General features: G+C 31.9%; 1 protein-coding gene across 1 annotated transcript in view; it reads left to right on the top strand.

Moving 5' to 3' along the window:
- LOC129216733 (ribonucleases P/MRP protein subunit POP1-like) overlaps nucleotides 1-22,651 on the top strand; it is a 56,698-nt gene that overhangs the window by 4,052 nt on the left and 29,995 nt on the right. Inside the window, exons 2-3 of the mRNA XM_054850950.1 lie at nucleotides 19,815-20,118; nucleotides 20,715-20,939. Coding sequence (XP_054706925.1) covers nucleotides 19,915-20,118; nucleotides 20,715-20,939 — 429 coding nt within the window. The 5' untranslated portion in view covers nucleotides 19,815-19,914. The remainder of the gene's footprint in view (nucleotides 1-19,814; nucleotides 20,119-20,714; nucleotides 20,940-22,651) is intronic.

Below are 22,651 nucleotides of genomic sequence, written 5' to 3'. Positions count from 1 at the left end.
GAAAATGTATTCCAATGATGCAAATACAAATATGTTTAATGGAACAACATCGAATAAGAGATTTTTTTGTCAATTAAAAACTGACTAACTGTTTTCTTTTGGGATCATAGAATCACAATTCAGTGAGATTTAAAAGTAATAATTTCTAATAGATTACTTATTACATGCGTTAATATGGCCTAGCTTGTAATTTCATAAACTGATTGATCATAGTAAAATATTCAATTAATTTTCAACTTCATTTTTCTATAAAATTTTGATACCAAGAAAAGCTTGTTACATCAACTTCAAGTTTTATTTATTCATTTATTTTATTCATTTTACCTTCAAACATGAATTATTTTTGGGCATTTAATATTTTCCATGATAATGCTTAAATATTGGGGGGGGGGGAATATCAGTAAAAAATCTACGTAATTTGTTACTCAGAAAGGAGAGAGATATTAAAAATAATCTAAAAGTTCAAATAATTTTTTTATCAAAATACAAAATGAATCTGAAATGAACCATGTAAAAAATATAAAGAGTTAAAATGAAAAAAAAAATCAATAATTATTTTTTCTCATCCTCAAACACACGAAATGTGTAGAATTTTTTTTTTTCGCCGCTGACTTAGAATCTAAAATTAGTTTTTAAATGGAAAAACACGTAAAATTGCTTGTATTATTAAGAAAACTTTAAAAGGGAGCACTGCGACTTACCTAGTTTGGGTAAACTTAATTTTCTTTTACATACAATTTTGTTCAAGGTATGTTTCCTATAAGTATGACGTAGATAAAAACTGCGTGTTACAACAGAAAAGAATTGGAATTCAATTACTGATTCACCAGGAACACACCTCACTCTGGCTATCTTTCGTACAACATGCGTCTACGAAATCCACGAAAATCCAAAAAGTAAGGAGAAAGAAATAAAGAAAACCACGCCAATGAGACTGTGGGATATGACGAAAGTGGCAATAAATGCTTGTTTTTACTTTGCCGATGGCAATTTGATGGACCAAAGGCGAGGGGCTGAATTTCAAGGTCACACGACCCAACTGGTTTGAAAGAAGAAAGGGACATTTCCCCGTTTCGGACAAAGCAAAAAGCAGACGAAAATTGGGAACCTGTAGTTGTTGCACAAGGTTCTCGTGTTCTGAATTGACTCAAGCACTGAGAAAATTGCCGATTAATGGGAATATTTAAGGGGAAAATGCTGCGTTTTATAAAAACATTGTCTTTCGAAAAAATTTTGTTGATGCGAAATGCAACAACTGAGAAAAAAAAACAGGTATCTTTCAGGAAGGGGGGGGGGGGGGGGGTCCGGACCTCATGGACCCACCCCTTGGCTACGTCCTTGGCGTTTATATACACGTGAAAAATTTAATTTTTTTAAAAAGACGAAACGGTTTTGAAAATACAGCGGTGTAAAAGTATCAAAACCTTAGAGCACATTTTGCGTGAAACAAGAGGAGGAAATCCAATTCCTTTCAATGCTGTGCTTTAAAATCTATCTTGTGACTTGGAGTCTTGGTTTCATGAATGAAAGTCTTCACTCCCTCCATTTTATCTCTTCTCAATGGTGAAAGCATGTGAATGACCCAATTTTCAAAATGGCCTAGAATATGTTCTAATTAAGATAGAGAGCTGAAACCAGTGCCATTTGACGGCCTTTTTAATGACCTTTCCAATGATATGCAACATGATTAGGTCTGAAAAGAATTTATTTTATTTAACTTTAAATTTTTTAAAATTTTTTTAGTCGATGCACATTTCTACTACAGCAAATGTATTTACACAGCATCAAATGTATCTGTGCATGAGTGCATCTATATTATCTAGCTATGCACATAGGTTTGAGTTGCATGTCAATTGTGTAATAATGATTCTAAAAGTGTTTGGCACTTTTTCATTATATGCTAGCCCGGTAAGTGTGAGGGGGGTGGGACAGAAAATATTTGCCCCATGTACCGACATTTCTTGGATTGACAATATGGCTTAAAACCAGGTTCTTTGGATGAAGCAGAAGAGGTTCAGTCCCTAAAACCTCTCCCCCCCCCTCTTTTCTGCACCCCTGCCATCATTCTGGGAGAGAATCAATAAACCAACGTTTTGTTTTTACACAAAACGGTTTTTTTTTTTGGCTGTACAAATCTTTTTTTTCTTCAGTTTTTGCTTTTTTATTTTGTTTGATAATCAACTAATTCTATTATACTATAATTTGTTATCTTTAACTCTTGTTATTTTTTCTGCATTTCTCTATTTGTTACATTGCTTCCATACATAATTTTTCCTGCCGATAAATTTACTGCTACTTTATTCAAAGTGGTCTCATTTTGAGACAATTTGTATTGCTTATAGGATTTCTTAGAAATTTATTACTTAACGCCCCCCCCCCCCTCCCGTAGAAATATATAATAAATTTCTGTTCCAGGTGTCATTTGTCTTATTTGTTTTGTTTGTTTCCAACTTTTGGTATTTATACTGTCTTCTGTTCCTCCAGGTTGCTTTCATTTTTGTGCATCAAAGCATTGGTTAATTGATTCATTTAATTTACGAGCACAAAGTTTTTAATGTGTTATCCTAGGAGAAGTTGACAGTGTTGCCAGATTGTCACAAATCCAGATTTCCCCACTTCCCTTCCAACTTTCCCTAAAAAGCGATGTTTTCAATCAAAATTCCCCAAATTCAAAAATCGTTTTTCCGCTAATATTATCATAAAATAAATCGACTTCCTATGATATTTTGTTCTTGAATTTTTTTTTAACTCCAAATAACCAAATTTTCTTCTAAATTTCCGCAACTTTTCCTTTTTTTTTGTCTTCATAAATACAAGCGCCTGCATCAAGAAAGGACTTTTACTCATATTGGATTGTATTGGATTTCCCTGGCCGACTGAGAGATAAGAAATAGCCCATCTCTGCTTACGCACATTTAAAGTATGAGCTTTGTATATATTTGTCTAAGAACATTCTTCATCAATCACCACACTCACTTATTTTTATCAGTTTCATGTATCAACTAGTTACTCACGCTGAACATTAATGCGAATTCCATAAAGTTGAGCAAAGCTAAACCGACACTGTTTGATTAAAACAATAACTACCAGATGTAAATACGCGAATTTAAATACGAAAAAAATTATTTTTTCCTGAGGATTTTTTCCCTCAGGTTTTCCCCAAAGAAAAAATTTTTTGCCAAAGAATTCCCCTCAAAACCCATTTCCCCAGAGAGCACAAGATTTCCCCAAAATGGGGAAATTTCCCTCAATCTGGCAACACTGGAAGTTGAGCAACAGTTGGAAAATCACTTGTTATTCGCCTGTTAATTTTTTCGACCTACTCGATTTTGATAGTCCTGGTATGAAGAAACAGGAAAATGAAGTGGGAGAAACAGGGCTGACTAACTGAAAGTGAGGCCCTAGGCCCACATCAATTTGGAGCCCCCCTGAAGACTATGCAGTGGCTGATTTACAGGTTTAGGGCCAGGGTTGGCAGGTTTCTGCCAAGGCGGTAAAAACCACTGGTAGAAACCGGTTAAAACCGGCATGACAAAAACCCCTTTCTGCCACATTTATGGCAGAAACTCAAAAAATGACATAAATGCAATTCCTGACATACAATAGAAAATGTATAAGAAAAATAATTAAATATTAATCCAAATACAATTTATTTACAACACTATCACCATTCAAAATCAAATTTTACATTGTTTTCACACTGCAGCAGCCTGTAAGAAAATACAAGTTTTGACGCTGTTTCTAAACCTAAACAATTTCTTAATTTGTTGTGCACAAAGGAGAAATTTGAGAAGATTCTTTCAATCCCATCAAAACATCGATGTTAGAAATTAAAACATCGATCTTTTTATCAATGTATAACATACATTTTTGAATATACTACACTAATTTAAGCAATACAAAAGAATACGTATCCGACGAATATATTGAAAATACTGAACCTCAAATCATGAATATAATTTAATAAGAATAATTTCGCAACAGCTTGGTATTATAGTTGGGCAAAAATTGATAATAAGACAAGCACCGGTTAATACAATCTAGTTATAGTAATAAGGAAATATTTTCAAACTGAATTAAACTAAAAGTAAATTTACATCAAAAAAGAATCTAAGAAAAAATGCATCATGCACTTACCGTCAGTTTAATGATGAGAAAAAGTTGTGCTAATTATTTTAAAAATACAAAATTAACTCTAACAATAATTTTTAAGAGTAAGAAATATGTGTTGTACTGTTAGTTAATAATTAAACACAAATTTAAGGTAATAGACGGACGACTTGTTGGAGGAAATTGATAAGTAAGCCCGAATATTGGTGTTGACAGTTTGGAGAAAAAGAAGTTTCCTTACTTTGTCCCCCCAGAAGGGCATTTCTCTTTTCGCAGACTATCCCACCAGTCTGAGAAACATCTCTTTCGATGGAACAGAAGTTTCCATCACTATCAAATGCGTATAGGATTTTCCTTTAGTTTAAGAACTGGAGCCTTGAAATAGACTGCAAGTTCTGGCACCAGACTACCAGTGTCAGGTTCTTCCAATAGCTTTGATCTCTTTTTTACTCCCTAGTTAATCTTTTACTATCTTGTAGTGATCTTCCCAAAAATCATCCTCTACGCAGAAAAATTGTTCTTATGAAACGGGTGCAAAAAATGATTTTTTTTTTGGCAACTCCATAAGTAAACTTAATTACCTAGCGAGAAGATTGGAGCAAAATTTTATGATAATTTTCAATTAAAATGCAAAAACATCAGCATCGAAAAAACATCGAAACCAAAACATTGATAGTCCAAAAACATTGAAAGTAAAACATCGATGTTTTAACAAAAAAATCGATGTTTCCAAAACATCGACATCCATGCTGTACCCCTAGTTTCAACCAATGAAACTCTTTACATTTATGAGTCAGTGAATCTAACCAATTATATTGTTTCTTACATACAGCAAAGTTGAAGACTGTGTTAGTACTTATATAATTGTAGGGTTGCCACTGGCGACTAAAAAGACGACTTTTGCGACTATTTTTTACCCTAGGCGACTGTGGCGACTTTTTTGGCAAAAAACAGGCCAAAAACGACTATTTAAAAAAAAACGGCGACCTTTTGCAATAAAAAGCGACTATTTTTTCATATTTTATGAAATTCATAGAAAGATTTTGAGCCAGTCAGTTGCATTCCAACACACTATGGAGATTGCATCATACAGTTTTCAGCCAATAGCGTTTCGCCGCGGCGAACGCGTCGATTTACTGAGGTCGAATTCAAATGCAAAAAAAAAGGGAACGGGGGGTAGAAAGATGATCTGATCAAGGATTGTAGTTCCAGGATTTTGATAACAGCCGACGTGAAATAAATACATTCAAGTAAGTGTTAAAAAATATTATTTACTTTACATTATAACAGGGATAGATCGCCGCTTTTTGTCTTGGTTTTTAAAGACTTTTTCTGGATTTTTCTCCGAAATTTTAAAATTTTCAAATCAATCAAATTTTGAAGTTAAAATATCATATTTTTTCTTTTTTAAGGATAAAATTACTTTAATATGCCTCCCACCATCATACCCGAAAAAAAAATCGTAAGTTCTGCGAAACCAAAACTAAAAACATGCTGCACATTGTTATTTTTCCCCCCTAAAGCTCAATTTTCGTTTTCTATAATAAAATTGCATTATTAGTAATGATCTCCAGTGCTTTGACTTAAGATATCCTAATTTGTACGGCAAAAAACCAAAGCCGTTCTCGTTTAACATTCTAGCGTCGAACACGTGCTTCGCCGAAAATTGCATGCCTTGTTCGAAATTGAAATCTTTTAGCATCCGGTTAGTGCTTGAACTATTTTAAAAGGTCTTAGCTATTTTAAATTATGCAATCTTAGGGCAATTTATTTTGGTTTTTATTTCAATAATTTCTTAATTTTTTTAAAACTTTGTTCTTAAGTTGTTATTAGTTACGTATTTTCGTAAAAATACGAAAATTAAAACTAGCAAACTTCCTTACTTTTAAATTTATGTCCAAAATAAATATTTTCAAAGCTACTTAAACTGAATTTTACTGTTTTTTGAAGTTCACATAGAAATGAAAATATAGAGAACAAACACTCAAGCGTCGAACACGTGCTTCGCCGAAAATGTCTTGCCGTGCTCGAAATTTTAATCTTTTAGCATCCAGTCAGTGTTTTAATATTTTTAAATGGTCTTAGATATTTTAACTTATGCTATCTTAAAGCAATTTATTTTGATTTTTATTTCAATAATTTCTTATTTTTTTAAAACTTTGTTCTTAAGTTGTTATTAGTTACGTATTTTTGTACAAAAACGAAATTTCAAACTAGCAAACTTGTTTATATTCAATTTTATTCCCAAAATATTTTCAAAGCTACTCTAATTTAATTTTCTTGTTTTTTAAAGTTCACATAGAAATGAACATAACTAAAAATTGAACTCTAGGTGAAATTCATATGAAAATGAAAATTTGACTCCTTTTAGCTGGAAACTGCTTCAAGTGATCACTAATAGCACTAAAATATAAAATGTAAAAAAATGAAATGAAAATTGATTTAACAATTAACAACAGTCATAAATTTACTTGAATGTTCATGTATTGGTTTGCAATAATTAACTTTAGCTTATTAGGTAATTTAAAATATGTTTTCACATGTAGAAGTCTGATAACATTACATCAGCATCTGCTAAAACAAAAAACCTGTCACTACAGGAACATAAACTGGGTCCTTGCCCTAAAAGTTAGGCTAAGAAGTAGAACTGGCCCTGCCATTATTTAAGAATTTTTTTTAAGATGTTTTGCTTGACGTTGTCATGGTGCCATGTTCACATGTGCCCCCCTTCCCTATACTAGTTTGTTGTTTACTTTGCTTATTTCAAAAGCCATTTTACCTATTACATTACTTTCCCTATATAGCTATTGCTTAATTATTACATTTAAATAGTAGTATGAAAAAACTGTCTCATTTTAGTTCACAGTTCTTAATTTCTAATAAGACTAGACTTTGAAGTACACAAATCAACGATCAGCATTGAAAAAAAAAAAAAAAATCAACATTTAAATATATTGACAATTTTAAATTTAAAATGCATGGGAAAATGTCAATACTGTCTCCCCAACTTAAATACTTTGAAGACTCATGAATATGTTCTACATTTTTTACTTATTAATAATGAAAAAGAGAAAAAAATACATCATTTATTATATGCTTTTACTAAGAATTTTAAATAATACTTTTTTTTTTCAAAAATTAAGAATTTTGAAGAAATATTTTTTTTAATAAAAATTCTTAATTTTTTACACTATAAACTTTAATGCGTCACTTAAGTTTTTATATTGCCTCAAGTAGGACTTTTAAAAATAAAGTAAGCCTCACAGACCCTAGGAGATGTGTTACTTTATTTAAAGTTTAATCTTCATTAAATTCTATTATTAGTAGTACCATTAAAAAATGAATGAACCAAGTTAATTTTGAAAAAAAAAAAATATTATGTTTGGGAAAATAAGTTTTTATTTTCTTGTAGTTACTATAGGTAGTCATCTTTTGATTGTGTGACACAATGTTTTTTTTTAATTTGTAAGTATTTAAAAAATATTGGAAATATGAACTTCATTACTATTCTGAGAGTTTCTTTTTTGAAGTAGTAATTCCAGTAAAAAATGTTGAATGATGTTAAAACACATGTTAGATCTGAGAAATTAAGTTTTGATTTTTTCTTTTTTTTTGCATTTACTATAAATAGCTATGTTTTAAGATTTTCTGTTGTGTGATTTTGTTACACTAAGTATTTTTTGAGTTAGTAAATAGTTTAAAGATATTGGAAAAAGCAACTAAATGGGTGAAAAAAGCAACTTAATTATTGTGCTGAGGAGACTATTTAGGCGACTTTTTTTTACAATTTAGGCTACTAAAGCAACTATTTTGAAGCAAAATTTGGATGGCAACCCTAAATTGGATTATTAGCTTTCCATAGAAATCAAAATGGGGGGGAGGAGCTCTTTGTTCTTTGAGAATAGCTTTATTCAGTTATATTAAGTGTAAAATGACAAGTTTCTGAATTTTAGAATTTAATGAAATAAAAAAAAATGTGTATTTATTTAAATATTTGATATATCACACTTTATATTAAATGCAAACAAAATAATTATAAACAAACTGAAAAATTTGTTACTTACAACATTACAAGGCTAAATTTTCTAACACATAGCAATTTCAACTACGATAAATTTTACTTTGCTTTAGAAATGTCAGTCTTGTTATTTAACATATTTTTACACTTAATTGCCTGTCATTAAGTAATTACTAGAGCTATTAAAACGTTTTCTAGTTTTTGCCAGTTTCTACCAGTTTCTGCCGGTTTTTACCGGTTATAACCAGTTTCTGCCACCGGCAGGGCAAAAACCAGTTTCTGCCGGCAAAAAGCCAACCCTGTTTAGGGCACATCGAAATGCTCTTTTGGGGCCTCTTTGTCTAACCACAGAACTATGTATAAATCATTTATCATGTGCATTTAACAATCCCCTTTGGGGCCCCTCATAATTGTGAGAAAGTAAATTCGTTACTGGCAGATGGTTAAAAATTCCCTTTTAAGGAAGTTTTTTCCCCAATTAAAAAGTCATATATTTTTTATTATTTTTAAAATAGATGTATTTTTCATATAGTTTCAATGCTATGCATAATTCCTTAAGAAGTTTGGGACCCCTTAGAAAGATGGGGCCCCAGGCCTAGGCGACCTGTGCTGTAATCAGGCCCTGGGGAGAAAGTTAACCATTTCTGAGTATCTCTGAAAAGTTGCAATATTAAGGTATCCTAGCTAGCTCAAATGGCAGAGCACTTTCTCTTAATGAGGATGGATCAGGGTTCAAATCCCTGGCTGGGTTTTGTATTGTATCTTTTCAGAGAAGTAGATGATCATTTATGCTGATATTATTATTGAAAGATTTAGAACTAGGAAAGTGTTTGCAGTGTTGCTTTTAGTTTTTTTTTCGCCCTTCTTAATCATAAGAGCAACTATAGAAGAAACAAAATCAGTAAATTTCTGTTGGTTTTTAAAAATGAAAAGTTAAACATATTCTGTTATTCAGTAAATTATCGCCCTATAGCCAGGGCTAAGGCAGAAATGCATGAAATAACCTCCAGCTCAGTTAGTCCTATGCCGTGCTGATGAGTGCTAAGAAGCACGAAATTGCAGTCCTCAGCTGGAATTGACTGAGCTGGCGGTGTATTTCATGTGTATTCTGTTAGGTTCAAACTCTATCATGACCAGTGAGCAGACTTAGATAAAATGAAAAGCTTTCTGCGAACACAAATCCTATATCCTAACTGGAAAATTTTCTGCAAATAATTCTTTGCCTAACTCACCCTTGAGTAAAAAATTAAATTTATATTCAAATATGAAAGACAAAAAAAATTGCTTTAAATCATTTTTTTTACAATAGCATATAGTTTGCTTATTTTTCACCAACTGAAGAAAACTGCCAAAACCATTATTTTTTTTTTGCACATGTGCTTTAAAAGGTTTTTCTAGAAAAGCTTTAACAGAAATAAACTCTGAGATTTTCTTAAAAATTCCCTTAAAAAAAAAATTTAATTAACGTTAGCAGTTTGAAAAAAAATTTCTGCGGAGCCAAAAATTTTCTGCGAATGCCATTCCCACGTTCATCTATATTATGCAAGACTGCCAGTGAGTGGTACAAGTAGCAAAACTACTATAGTCACTGCATTTTTTTGGTAGTTTGTAGTAGCATAATGAGCTACTTAAAATACTGGCCTAAACCACCGGAAGTGGCCCTCAGTTTTTTAGTTCAGTTTAACATTGTGGCATTGCTCATTGTACTCGGGTTAAAGAGATAAGTTATATTTTTTACTCTGTTTTATTTTTAATAGTTGAAAATGAGAGTTTGAGTTGAAAATGTTGAGTGTTTTTTTTTTCCAGTGCTTCTTATTTTTGCTTACATAACTTTCTATATATTTTTTGTATTTTTAGGAGCTGCAACAAATTGATTTACTATTTGTAGCTTTTTAATTTTGTTTTAAATGTAAAGTTTTACTTTTGCACAAAATCCATAAATCCGTCATTGAATTTTAATATACAATAAAAGCCCAATTATCGCCAAAGTGCAGGAAGCGTTGAATTCTGGATTCTTCCTATAGTTAAGCGCATGAAAATTTGTGCTAGGTTTTAAAATGAAGAATATATCTACAAATAAATTTTCATAGCGACCAATTTTCTGAGGCACCATTTTTTCCCCTATCTACTCAATGGTGAAAGGGTCATTCTCCAGAAAGTGCTAACTTTTAAGACAAAAAAATTGAAAAAATAAAATTCAATAAATATTTTAAATATTCAGGATTTCAATTTTATTTGCACAATACATTGTAAGTTTATCAACAATCAAGATTGTACAGCACAGGGTTCGTACGCTCCGGGAATTCCGGGAAAACCGGGAATTGTCAGGGAAAATGACACTGTCAAAAATGTCAGGGAAAAGTCAGGGAGTTTTCAAATTTTGTCCTCCAAAAATTTTTTTTCCATTTTTTTTCCCAAGGAATTAATTACCATGAGATCTAGTCTTCGTTTTTATTGTGATTTCACGAAAAAAATTGTAAATTTTTATCTAAACCGACGCTGGCATTTAAAAACTGCGATCGAGAAATGAACGTTTTTTGTTTGTTTTTTTTTTTTCACAACGAAAAATGCGCCAAAAGATCGAAGATTTTCTTACATGGAGTCAGTGAGGGGAACGCATTTCTTTCTACTGCCTAAAGTTTTAGATGGGTTGCCACAACATTCTATTCGGTTCAGGGTTCGTACGCTCCGGGAAAACTTGGAATTATCATGGAAAATGACATAGTCAAAAATGTCAGGGAATTTTCCAAATGTGTCCCCAAAATTTTTCTTTTCCCAATTTTTTCCCAGGGAATTTGGTTTTATGAGATCTAATCTTCATTTTTATCGATGTATTTAAAAAAAATTGTAACAATTTTAAAGCAATGAAAAAAGTGGCGACCCAAAAAATCTTCAGCAGCCGCCATTTTTGGCTCTCAGTAGTTCCCAAGGGAAAAAAAATCAGGTGAACAGCAATTATGTACAAACTCAAAAGGAGAGAAGACAATTTACTGCTTCGGAAGCGGCTACATCCAAACTCTTCCCCTTGCTGATAAGGATGACAGGTGAGCTGTCAGAGCAACTATTGTATGGAACTTCCTTTGTGCAGGGAAAGAAACTTAAAAAGCAGGTTCAGTACAAATCCGTATGTCCGCCATTACTGGTCACGAAAACAATTGTAAATCCCCGCGGAAAGCATTCGCCAAGGGAAAGATAACACGCCAAATTGTTGCACTCCTTTCGAAAGAGCGTCCGGTTCTCCGGAAAATTCTTGGAAGGTGTCTTATAAGTGTGAAGCTAGCCGTAAATAATAGGGTGCTTTCATGCGATCATTTTCTCAACTTTCAATAGTCTTTCTCGCTAAAATTATTTTCCGATACAGAACTTTAAGACGATTTCTTAGCGTACTTTCTATGTCATAATGCTCGCATACTAATTCCGGTTGGCAAAAACAATGAAAAATATTTATTACTATAAATAGACATGGTACGAAATTTCGGCTATTTCACCACAGCATTTTCCTGGCCGAAATCATGAGAAGTGATTCTGCCGCTTCAGCAGATATATTATGTTGAAATAAATAAAGATTTATGTTGTGAGTTTCATTTTACAATTGTAATTATATAAAATAGTGTCTTTTTAGTTTACGCAATTATGCCATACAATGAAATAAAGTAGATAAGTACATTTACTTAAATTGATTGTAAGTATTGAACACTTGGAACCAGAAATTGTCCAGAAATTAATTGCATATTCTTTTAACTTGAACGTTTTTGGAGAAAGATCAGTTTAACCTCTATATTCGAAGTAAATAAGTACGTAGCATTTGCTTATTTTAAAATAGATTATTTGGCTGTAAGGATAAGGGGAGGTAAGGATAATCTTTTAAAACATTTTTAAAAATCGGGGAAAATAGGTTTTTTTTTTTTGATCGGAAAATCATTTCAGCTTCGTGTGAAACGCAGTCGCCATCTTTGGTCATTCACAAGATAGATGTAGATACGATCCTAAAATGCCTAAGTTTCTAAAAACAAAGCAGAATTGGATGTTTTCTTTAATTGAAAACTGATGAAAATAACAAAAAATGGTCTACAAATTGTTTTTCTATTGTTATTTAAAATAATTTTCTTGAGAAATAAAAAATTTTGTTCTTAAAACTTAATCTTATCCTCACTGCCTCGGACGCAAATGTGATAAAAACTTTTCAATGAATTGTAGTTTCATGAAGATTAATTATTTTTTAATTGTCTTCATGCGACAAATTAAAAAAGTTATTTCTTATTTTTGGGCATAGCCGCCATATTTGGTCATTCCCAAGATGGAAGTACACAAGACTTTTTAAGTGCCTAAGTTCCCGAAAACGGCATTGGATGTTAATTGCAATGCAAACTATTGAAAACAACACAAATTGTGCCTTTTTTTTCCGGATAATTTGTAATTATTTTCTGGAAAAATGCAAAATTTAATCTTTATAACATTTTTTTGTTTTAATTGATTTAGACTCTTATGTGCTAAATACTGACTATTTTGCTTTTATTGTATCCTTTTAAGGATTATTAATTATTTATTACTACTTTTATACTACAAATCCAAAAATCTACATATTATTTTAAATTTTTCACTTTGTCGCCATATTTGATCGTTTGCACAATGGAAATAGACTTAAACTTCCAGAAACAGAATTGGATGTTTATATCAATGAGTAACATTGAAAATAACATTAAAATGTGCAAAAAGTTGTGAATTTTTGAAAATTAACTAATACTTTCTGGAAAAGAAAATTTGAAATTTTAATGTAAGCGTCCTTTAATATGTGAAAAAAAAAAAAGATTATTGGCATTGGCCTATGATCGGCGGATGTTGATTTTTGTTACTATGCATTACATGGTATGCCAATTGATGCAACAAGTTAACCATATTTATACTAAAATTTAGCTTTGCATTTTGCTCAATATGTTTTGTGTAACCTACTTATAAGAAAATAAAAAGTATTGTAAACCAAAAGCGGATGCTAAAAGGTTGCTGCAGGACTACAGCAAAACGCTATAATATTACGCGTGACATCAAAAAAACCCTAAAATAAGTTGAAAGTACTCTGTTTTCAACAAATAGTAAACAATTTTGAACAAAATGTTTAAAAAAAAACTTAAAATTTTGACAGAGAAAACAAAGGAAAAAAATCTAAGTTTTTTTTTTTTTTTTAAATCTAAGGGGAGAAGTTTCAGTTCTTCTGCATTGCTACTTTAAACAATTTTAATTATTTTGAAAATATTACTATTTAAACTTAAATTTTTAATGAAGCGAGTAACCTGGAATTTTCTAGAAAACAACCTGGAAAACCTGGAAAAGTCAGGGAACTTTTTTTAACCAAAAGTGTATGAACCCTGCAGCATTATTTTTTGCTAAAATTTAAAATTTTTAAAATTGCTGGACCACGGACATAACCTATGCCACGGACATGATGATTTGCGTCAAGCACATGATAAATCATAAGTTGTTAAAAAAAGAAATGTACTTATGAAAGAATTACACATTTTGGGATTATTATAAAGTAATATGTGAATTAAACCTGTCAAAATATATTTTTACATTTACTCATATTGTTCATTTTCATATTTTGCACTGAATGATGAATAATTACAGCTGAAAACAAGAAATATGTATAATGAAAATTGAATGCAGTAATTTATGATGTTTAAATTGTTATGACATACTAAGGCACCGGGACCAGATAAGATTTATCCAAAAATTTTAGTTGAATGTGCAGAGGAATTAGCAGATGTAATCGCAAACATTTTCAATGCTTCTTATAATTCGGGGACAGTGCCAGAGGACTGGAAGCTGGCTGACATTACACCGCTGTTCACGAAAGGATCTAAAGGGAGTGCGGGAAATTATAGACCTGTGAGTCTAACTTCGGTGGTTTGCAAAATTTTTGAAACATTGATGAAAATTAAGATAGTAAATTTTCTAGAGACTAATAATCTATTGACTAGTTTTCAGTAGGGTTTCAGGAAAGGTAAATCTTGTGCAACTAATTTATTATATTTCTATGACAAAGTTACCATGGCTTTGGACAATAAGAAGCCTGTAGATGTTGTTTACATTGATTTTCTAAAAGCTTTCGATAAGGTACCGCTTGTTGCTCTACTTAGCAAATTTGTTGATATAGGAATAGGAGGGAAAACTTTCATTTGGGTAAAAAACTGGCTGACCGGAAGAAAACAAAGAGTAGTTGTAAGGGGAAATTATTCTAATTGGAGTGAGGTCTTAAGCGGGGTTCCTCAAGGATCAGTGTTAGGGCCTGTTTTGTTCATTTTCTTTATGAATGAGATTCACAAAAATATTTCTGGGAATATGAATTGTTTTGTTGATGATGTCAAAGTTATGGGGACTGTAGAAAATGAAGAACAAGCAAATCAGCTGCAAGAAGAGGATCTAGATCATATTACGGAGTGGGCTCATAAATGGGGTATGGCTGTTAATGTTGGGAAATGTCAAGTAAGTGCTACATTTAGGGCATGGAAATGAGTGTACAAGTTATTATTTGCAAGGTTCAGTCATTAGTCAGGCAGACATAGTTACTGATCTGGGGGTCTTAATAAGTCAGGATTTAAAGTTTAGCCAACAGTGCAGCATTGCTAGTAACAAGGCCAATGAGATAAATGCTTGGGTTTATCAATAGATCTATTTCAAACAAATCTAAAGAAGTTCTTCTGCCCTTATATAGAAGTTTGGTAAGACTCCATTTGGAGTATGCTGTTCAGTTTTGGTCTCCTTATCTTAAGAAAGACATTAATGTATTGGAAAGGGTTCAAAGGCGGGCAACAAGGCTAATAAATGGACTTTCCCACTTAGATTATGATTCCAGGCTTAGAAGGCTTAAAATGTACAGTCTTGAGCAAAGAAGAGACCGAGGGGACATGATTCAGCTGTTTAAATTTATTAAAACGAAAGATGTTACAGGTCTAAAGTTTAGCACTGAAAACAGGACAAGGGGGGGGGGGGGGGGGTCATTGTTTTAAGCTATTTAAATCTCAGGCTAACATGGATATTAGGAAAAATTATTATTTTAGCAGGGTAGTGGAACCTTGGAACAGCTTACCGGAGGAGGTGGTAATGAGCAAGGGAGTAGATAGTTTTAAGAGGACCATTGATCTTCACTGGGAATTGTAAATTGACTAGGACCAGTCTAGCTGGGCCCAGAGCCTGTTGCTGGTCGTCACTTTTGTATTTGTATTTGATTATTTTATTTAAATTTACGTTATTTTACAGATAAAACATATTAGCAAATGTTTTTAAATTTGCTTAAATCGTCACTAAACATGTATTGATGACGGTTATTTACGTTTGGTACAGTTAATACATGAACTACATCACTATGTTCAATTATGCAAATATCATCTTCATCCGAAAATATAAACTTATCTTTTCCAGATTTTCTCAAAATTTTGATTTCAAGCCCTTCTTGTTGATTTATTACTGTTCCTACATTGTGTCTCGTGATTTTTTTTTTGGCTAAACTTCACAAGTACATAATCATTTTTTCTAACTTGGCAGTAACCCTCTGTATCAGAGCCCTCATTATTTGTAGAGGCTTCTTTATCTGTTAAAGCACTTAAATTCAAAAGGACACCATCTGTAGTTGGAATTCTCAGCAAGCCAATAAAATAATGTGAGCATTTCTCTTGAGAATGACATAATTTGCAAGTAAGTCTTTGATGATATCCTTATTATTTTTGTACCAGCGTATTTCGTGAACTCCAAGTGTTCCTTTAAATGTTGGTAATTTGGTGCAAATACTATCAAGTTTAGAAATGTCAGGCTCATGTACTTGATAAAGATGAATTCCCTTACAATTTTCTTATAACTGTTTAATAAGAACTCCTATGTTAGGTACATAAACTCCTCTTGCAACAATGCTGTCAGCTTGTTTTTTGAGGCAACCCCCAATTCCGCCTGGGCCACCTTTTCCATGGCCGGCCTCAAAAAAGTGCCAATGCAGGTTATTTACTTTAAGGACTTTAGCAATGAATTTTGCTGCCAAAACAAACATCCTCCTATTGTGGTATTGACTAGTGGGTCCATCACTCAGAAAATGAATGGTCTCTAAATTAGGTACCATTTTCTTGAATTCTAATAATATGGGTTGTAAATGAGCACATATTGCTGAGAGAGAGAGAGAGAGAAGAGAAGAATTGTGTCTATGATCTTCTGACAAAGTGCAAAATGGTATACTTTTTGCACCCTCTTCATTGCAATAGTACAAGACAGCAGTGTGTAATGATACTTGCTGTCTTGACCCTCCAAAGTGAAAGGATTGTATTTCTTCACCGAATTTACAACTGTAGTTTTCTGAGAAATCTACGTGCAGAAGAGCTTCCATCTTGTTTCAAATTGGCTTTAATATGTTTAATTGCAGAATACTGGTGTTTTATATTGTTAATGTGAGTGGTAAATTTTTTTAAGAAAGTATGAAACATTAAAACCAGTTTGCCCTTTGTAACTGAGACTTCTTCCTTAGTAGTTTTTCTAATTAACTTCATTTCTTCTCTAATCTGCACTTCTACTTCCTTCTCCTCTGGGCCTTCTTCCTTTCTCTATCTTTCTGCTTTTCTTCTTCATATTTTTCAGTATTACTTCTTAATTTTTCCCTAGCATGCCTCATGCTAAGTTTTTTTGCATTCCTCTTTTCAGCAAGGGTCTTCTCTGATAATCTTTTTCTCTTAGTTGGAGGCATGTTACCACCTATAATAAATATATCACTGATTATTTTACAAGAAACTATATTAAAATAAGTTACTTTTAAAAATATTGATGCAATTATAGGGTAAAATAACTTTTTTTTAATTTATTTACCTTTCTTGTACTAATATTAAAAACCATTCTAATTTAATCTTTAAAAAAATGAAAAACAAATACTTATAAAGGATGTAAATAATTAATTTTTCCATTATTTATATTTATTATAATTTTTAACTCCCATATAATTTAAAAACAACTCTCAAATCATGTCCGTGGAGCAACAGATCATGTCTGTGGAACTATAGGACCACGGACATGATGATCCACGGACATGATGAAATTCTTCACTGAAGCTTATAGAGGGAAGAGATTTAGAGTTAATAACATGTGGCAGTTAAATTAAGCTTTAGTTAGCATTTTATTTTCTATTCTAAATGAAAAATAAAAAAAAAATTGACATACCTTGTTTAATTTGATGACCACAGATATGATGGTGTGCTTACCGGAAGAGGTGGTAATGAGCAAGGGAGTAGATAGTGTTAAGAAGGCCATTGGTCTTCACTGGGGATTGTAAATTGACTAGGACCAGTCTAGCTGAGCCCAGAGCCTGTTGCTGGTCGTCACTTTTGTATTTGTATTTGTATTAGATCTGAAGGACACACATATTTTTATAAATTTAATGAACTTATTCATAAAATAATCAGTTCACATTTTATAAATATTACCCTAAAGGCATTTCAATTTAATAGATTGAAAATTAATCAAACCAGTGGGATTTGTTGTGAATTTGGAAGCCAATAATAAATTAAAAGCTGAGAGTGAGACAGGCCACAGACATGACTAGTCATGCTCTGTGGACTCAAATTTAGATATTAAATTATATTATTTTTAGAATTTATATGTTATAATACATAAAAAACTGCCTAATTCTCAATAAATTTTAGTTAAAAAACAAATTATATGAAATAAGGAAAATAATCAGAAGGGACTAGATTTTTAACGTTTTCTGGAGAATGACCCGAAAATCCTCTAAAAAGGACCTTCTAAACCTCTCACACAATGACTTGCAAATCATTAAACTCTGCCACTAACAAATGAAGGAATTTTCAGTTAGAGGAAACCGAAAGAGATATGGAGAGAAAGGACACGCACCAATGTACTCTTGCTCATAAAAGTGAAACCCGAATGAGTGGATAAAATTTATTCTTCTGCAAGTTTCAAATGAATTCCTTTTGTATTCGTTGCCCTGCCTTCCTTCTGTTTAGGGTCCCAAAACTGCAAAAAGGAGGGCAAAGGGCATAGATTTTTGCACCTCTGGGGAATCTAAGGTGGCAAACGTATATGTCACTGCAGTCAGGCATGCATCCTTCATTGTAGGAGGTTCATAAGTAAGGCAGCTTATGAATAGAACGAGACATTCTTAGGTCATTTTAGTGGTCAGAATCGAATTTTGATGCATTTGAACAGTTCAGAAATAGATGGGCTCATAAATGGAGTCTAAACGGGCTCATGATTGTACTCAGATTGTGCTAATGATAAGTAATTAATAATTTATTTTTGCAGCCAAAAGATTAATAAGAAATCAAGTTTTTGTAGAAAAAAAAAGCAACTCCAAGTGGGCAAATCTCTTCTCATATTTTACAGCAAATTACTTTCTAAATGGAAAAAAATTGAGAAAGTGTAAGTGAAATGGACAAGTTTGAAGTACAGTCGAATCTCGATAACTCGAAGTTTATTACTTGAATATTCTACCTCGTAGTTTTCATAGAGTCCAAACTCTTGATACTGTTGTGGAAACTTCTCATAACTCGAATATTTTAGCAGGTTCCTTGAGACTTCTGAGTTATCGAGAGTCGACTTGACTGTGTATTTTTTACTTAAAAATTTGAAAAGAAAATTTTAAATTCTTCCATTGTATTCCAATTATAATATTCTTAATATAATGTGCTCCATGATACAGATGACTTTTTTTTTTTGTTATCATTGTTTTTTGCTTGTTCGAAAACTACCTCTAAAAGGAACCAACCTCCCTTAACAACCACTTTTTGCAGGAACAGAGAGTCGTTGCACTGTATTACGATTTCAATTTGAATCTATTCATTTTGTTTTATTTTCAAAATGTTTACCCAACAAGTTTTTCCAGTTTCTTTTAAATAACATGTTTATAAGCTAAATGCAAGACATTTAAATTAAGTCGCATTGTAAATTAAAATAGAATCAATTTTATAAGCTCAGTTGGCAGATTTGATAAGAGTGTTTCAAAAATTAAAATTAAAAAACATATAAAAAATTTCTTCATGCAAAATTAGAGGAATTCATGTTACATTTAGTAATAATAGATCAATTTACATGCAATTGGTTCTTTATTGATTGGTTTGAGAGTTTCCTTTTACACCTAGAGATAAAGTATAAAAGGCAGGGAAAACCAGAACTGTATTTATTGCTGTCAGTAAGTTTATTTGAATTTGTTTTTCTGAATGGAGTGAAAAAGAAGGACTACTGGGCCTATAAATTCTGGTTGTTTGAGATTTCTGGTAACTAGAGTACCCAACAGATGAGCTTTTACTGTAAGTTAAAAGTAAGTACCAATCCTTGTGTTAAACTCTCTCAGCAGGAAGGACGACTTCTAAGAAAACAATAGCTTCATGCTCACTTTCATTCAACGAAGTTTCTTATTGAAAAGTAGGAAAGCTATATATATATATATATATATATATATATATATATATATATATATATATATATATATATATATATATATATATATATATATATATATATTAAATTCTTGTTATTTTTGTTTCATATTGTGTTTAATTTTGACAACCAATGTACTTTTGCTTGGATAATTTTCATCGTAGAAATTTCATGTGTATAGATTGCATACAACATAATTTAACTTTGATACTTGAATACAATTTTTATCATTTATTTTTGATATTTTATTTGTATCTTATTTCAGATTGTATTTTCTTTGGCAAGTGTAACAAAATGGAAGATTGTAAGCAATTTTGAAATTTTATTTTAAAATTATTATTATTAATTTTAACAAATTGATTTTTATGAGTTATTTTATTTATTTTTTTTTTACAGCTGTCAGTGTGTTGAAGTTTGCTGAATGTCGAGCAAGAGAAATATTTAGTGTTATGAAAGATGTTGTACGCAAGGAGCCAAAGCTCGCCTCTCAGAATTTGCCGCATAATATGCGAAGACGAGCTGCAAGTTATAATCCAAAGCGATTGCCCAGAAATTTAAGGAATGCTGTTGTAAGTCTTTTAATTCCAGAGCCCATTTAGGTTTTGCTAAGTCTTAAATTTGTTGTTATTCTTGTTTGAAAGCTGTTGTAAGATTTTTTTTTTTCGAATTTCAAAATCCATCTAGGTTTTGCTATGTCTGGTCAATGGTTGTTAATTCTTGTATGATTGCTGTTATAAGTCTTTCTAATTGTTCCCCCCCCCCCCCCACAAATGATGCTACTGGATTTGATAGATTGTAAAGAACATAAAATATTTGGGGGAAATTTTATGTCGTCACCAGAATAACGGGACCTGGGGTGAACCGCTACACCTTCCCCCCCTCGGGTGACACTACTGGGTATTGATTTAATGAGACAATTGTTTAAGCTTCTTGATAGAGAAAACCTTAAAAAATCAATTTTAGATGCAAAAACGATTACAACCTTTGTTCATAAAACTAAAGTACCCAATATAGAAAAATGTAATCCTGAATTTTATGAGCTATGTAAATGGATATTTTCTTAAGTTTGGTAGTTGGAAGAGTACATTGTTGTGTTGACTGGTAGTTTTCAACGTATCATTTGCATGTCATTATATTAAAATTAACTTTCCTGTCAATTATCTAGGCCAAGCAGGAAAAATCAAAGCATAAAAAACGGAAACATTGCCATAAAAATCGCCAAACTGAATACCTCAAGCGTCAGCTAAACTCAACATGGTTGCCAACGCATATTTGGTTCGCCAAGCGATTTCATATGAAGAAAATGTATGGATATAAGTTACCTTTGCATTCTACAGGAAAACATTTTCGAGTGTCATTTAAGGCTGCTACAAGAAAGACATTGTTACAGGTATGTTCGGTTTTCTTTTCTGATGTTTCATTTTAAATAAGATTATTTGCTTATAAATTGGGGTTCATTGGTGAATATCAGTGGATAAGTATCATGATATGTATCAACTACAAATTTTAATATAAACATGTTGTTTTCCATATTTGAAGTCATAGGTAAAACACTTATGAACATATTTATACTATTTTTGAATAATACTAAAGTTGATCCAAAAGTAAGGTTCCCATCAATTTAACAAATATGCAGCATTGTCATTGTCTATTCTCATTGAAATTAATATCGTTGGAAAGAAGGAAACGGTTCACTATTTTTATACATAATCACCATCTTTTTCTGCATTATTGTCGACGATATCTTAACTTCTGTATCGAATGTCACAGAATTTCAGCGCAATAGTGGGACATGACAGTCAACAAACCACTCCGTTCTTGATTGCAGTTCAGAGCTAGATTCTAGTGATTTCCATTTGTTTCCTAATTTTAAGGAACATTTTGATGGCCAACATTTCTGGAGTGACGACAAAGTCAAAAGAGGGGTGAAACGCAGTGGAATTCTGTGACACTCGATACAGAAGTTAGGACACCGTTGACAATAATGCATAGAAAAAGATGGCAACTATGTATAAAAATAGAGAAATGTATTTTCTTTGCAACGATGTAAATTACAATGAGAATAGACAGTGCTGTATATTTGTAAAATTGATGGGAGCCTTACTTTTGGATCAACCCTCATATTCATTCAGCAAGCCTTCTTTTGCAAATCATAAAGTCAGTGCCATAATCACATCTTTAATCTTTAAAGATGAATGAAACTACTGTGAGTAGAAACGAAAGCTGATATACATTGCATGCAGGAATTAAGTTATTTGTTGAATATCTGATGTTTTGTGGAGGATTTTTGTAATCTTCAACCTCAAGGCTGGTAAAATCTTCCTAAGTCTATTTCTTTTTACACTTTTGATGTTACAAAGTGAAGAAAATGTTTGCACATGCAAATAAGTTGTACAAAAATGAATACTATTTGAGTGCTTTGTTAACTAAATCTTTGAATGCAGATTGAAAAAGAAACCAAAAATGCATAAATCAGTTTCATTTTTGTAACTAACTTCTCCCCACTCAGTCTCATTGCAAGATAAATCTACTGTTGTTCACTTTCTGAGAGTCAAGAAAGACTCCCTTTAAAAAATAAGGGAATCTCTTATGCTTTTAAAAATAAAATTGAAGCTCAATATGGCTCTCATTTTCCCCCATCAATTGGGAGATCATTACGGATTGATTGCTCTTTGGATTTTAGAAACACTACCTGGCTGATTTTGCAAAAATTTTCAGTTTGTTAAATTAACACTGGAAAGGTTTGCAGATCTGTTCGAAAAAAGTTTGATTAATAGTTCTTTTTTCATTTCAATTCCTGAACATGAGGGGAAAAGTTACTTGCACATGTTAAATTATGTATCATTAGAAAGGGCAGATTTTTCTGCTTTTGATTTGTTCATATACATGGTTAAGTGCCAAAATTATTGTTAAATAATAAAGAAATTCATTTTGCACATGAATTACTTTTATTACAAAACAAATGTTAATTGAATGAGCCACTAGCATAGCCAGAAATACCTTCTGGAGGGTTTTTTTTTAAATTAAAAATACCTTCTAGAGGGGTTGATGAAAAATACCTCCTGGAGGGTTCTTTTTTTGAACAAAAATACCTTCTGGTGG

Source organism: Uloborus diversus, chromosome 2 (genome assembly GCF_026930045.1).
Source record: "Uloborus diversus isolate 005 chromosome 2, Udiv.v.3.1, whole genome shotgun sequence".
NCBI lineage: Eukaryota > Metazoa > Arthropoda > Arachnida > Araneae > Uloboridae > Uloborus > Uloborus diversus.
Note: the sequence above shows the minus strand (reverse complement) of the source record. Positions and strands in the feature narration are given on the sequence as shown.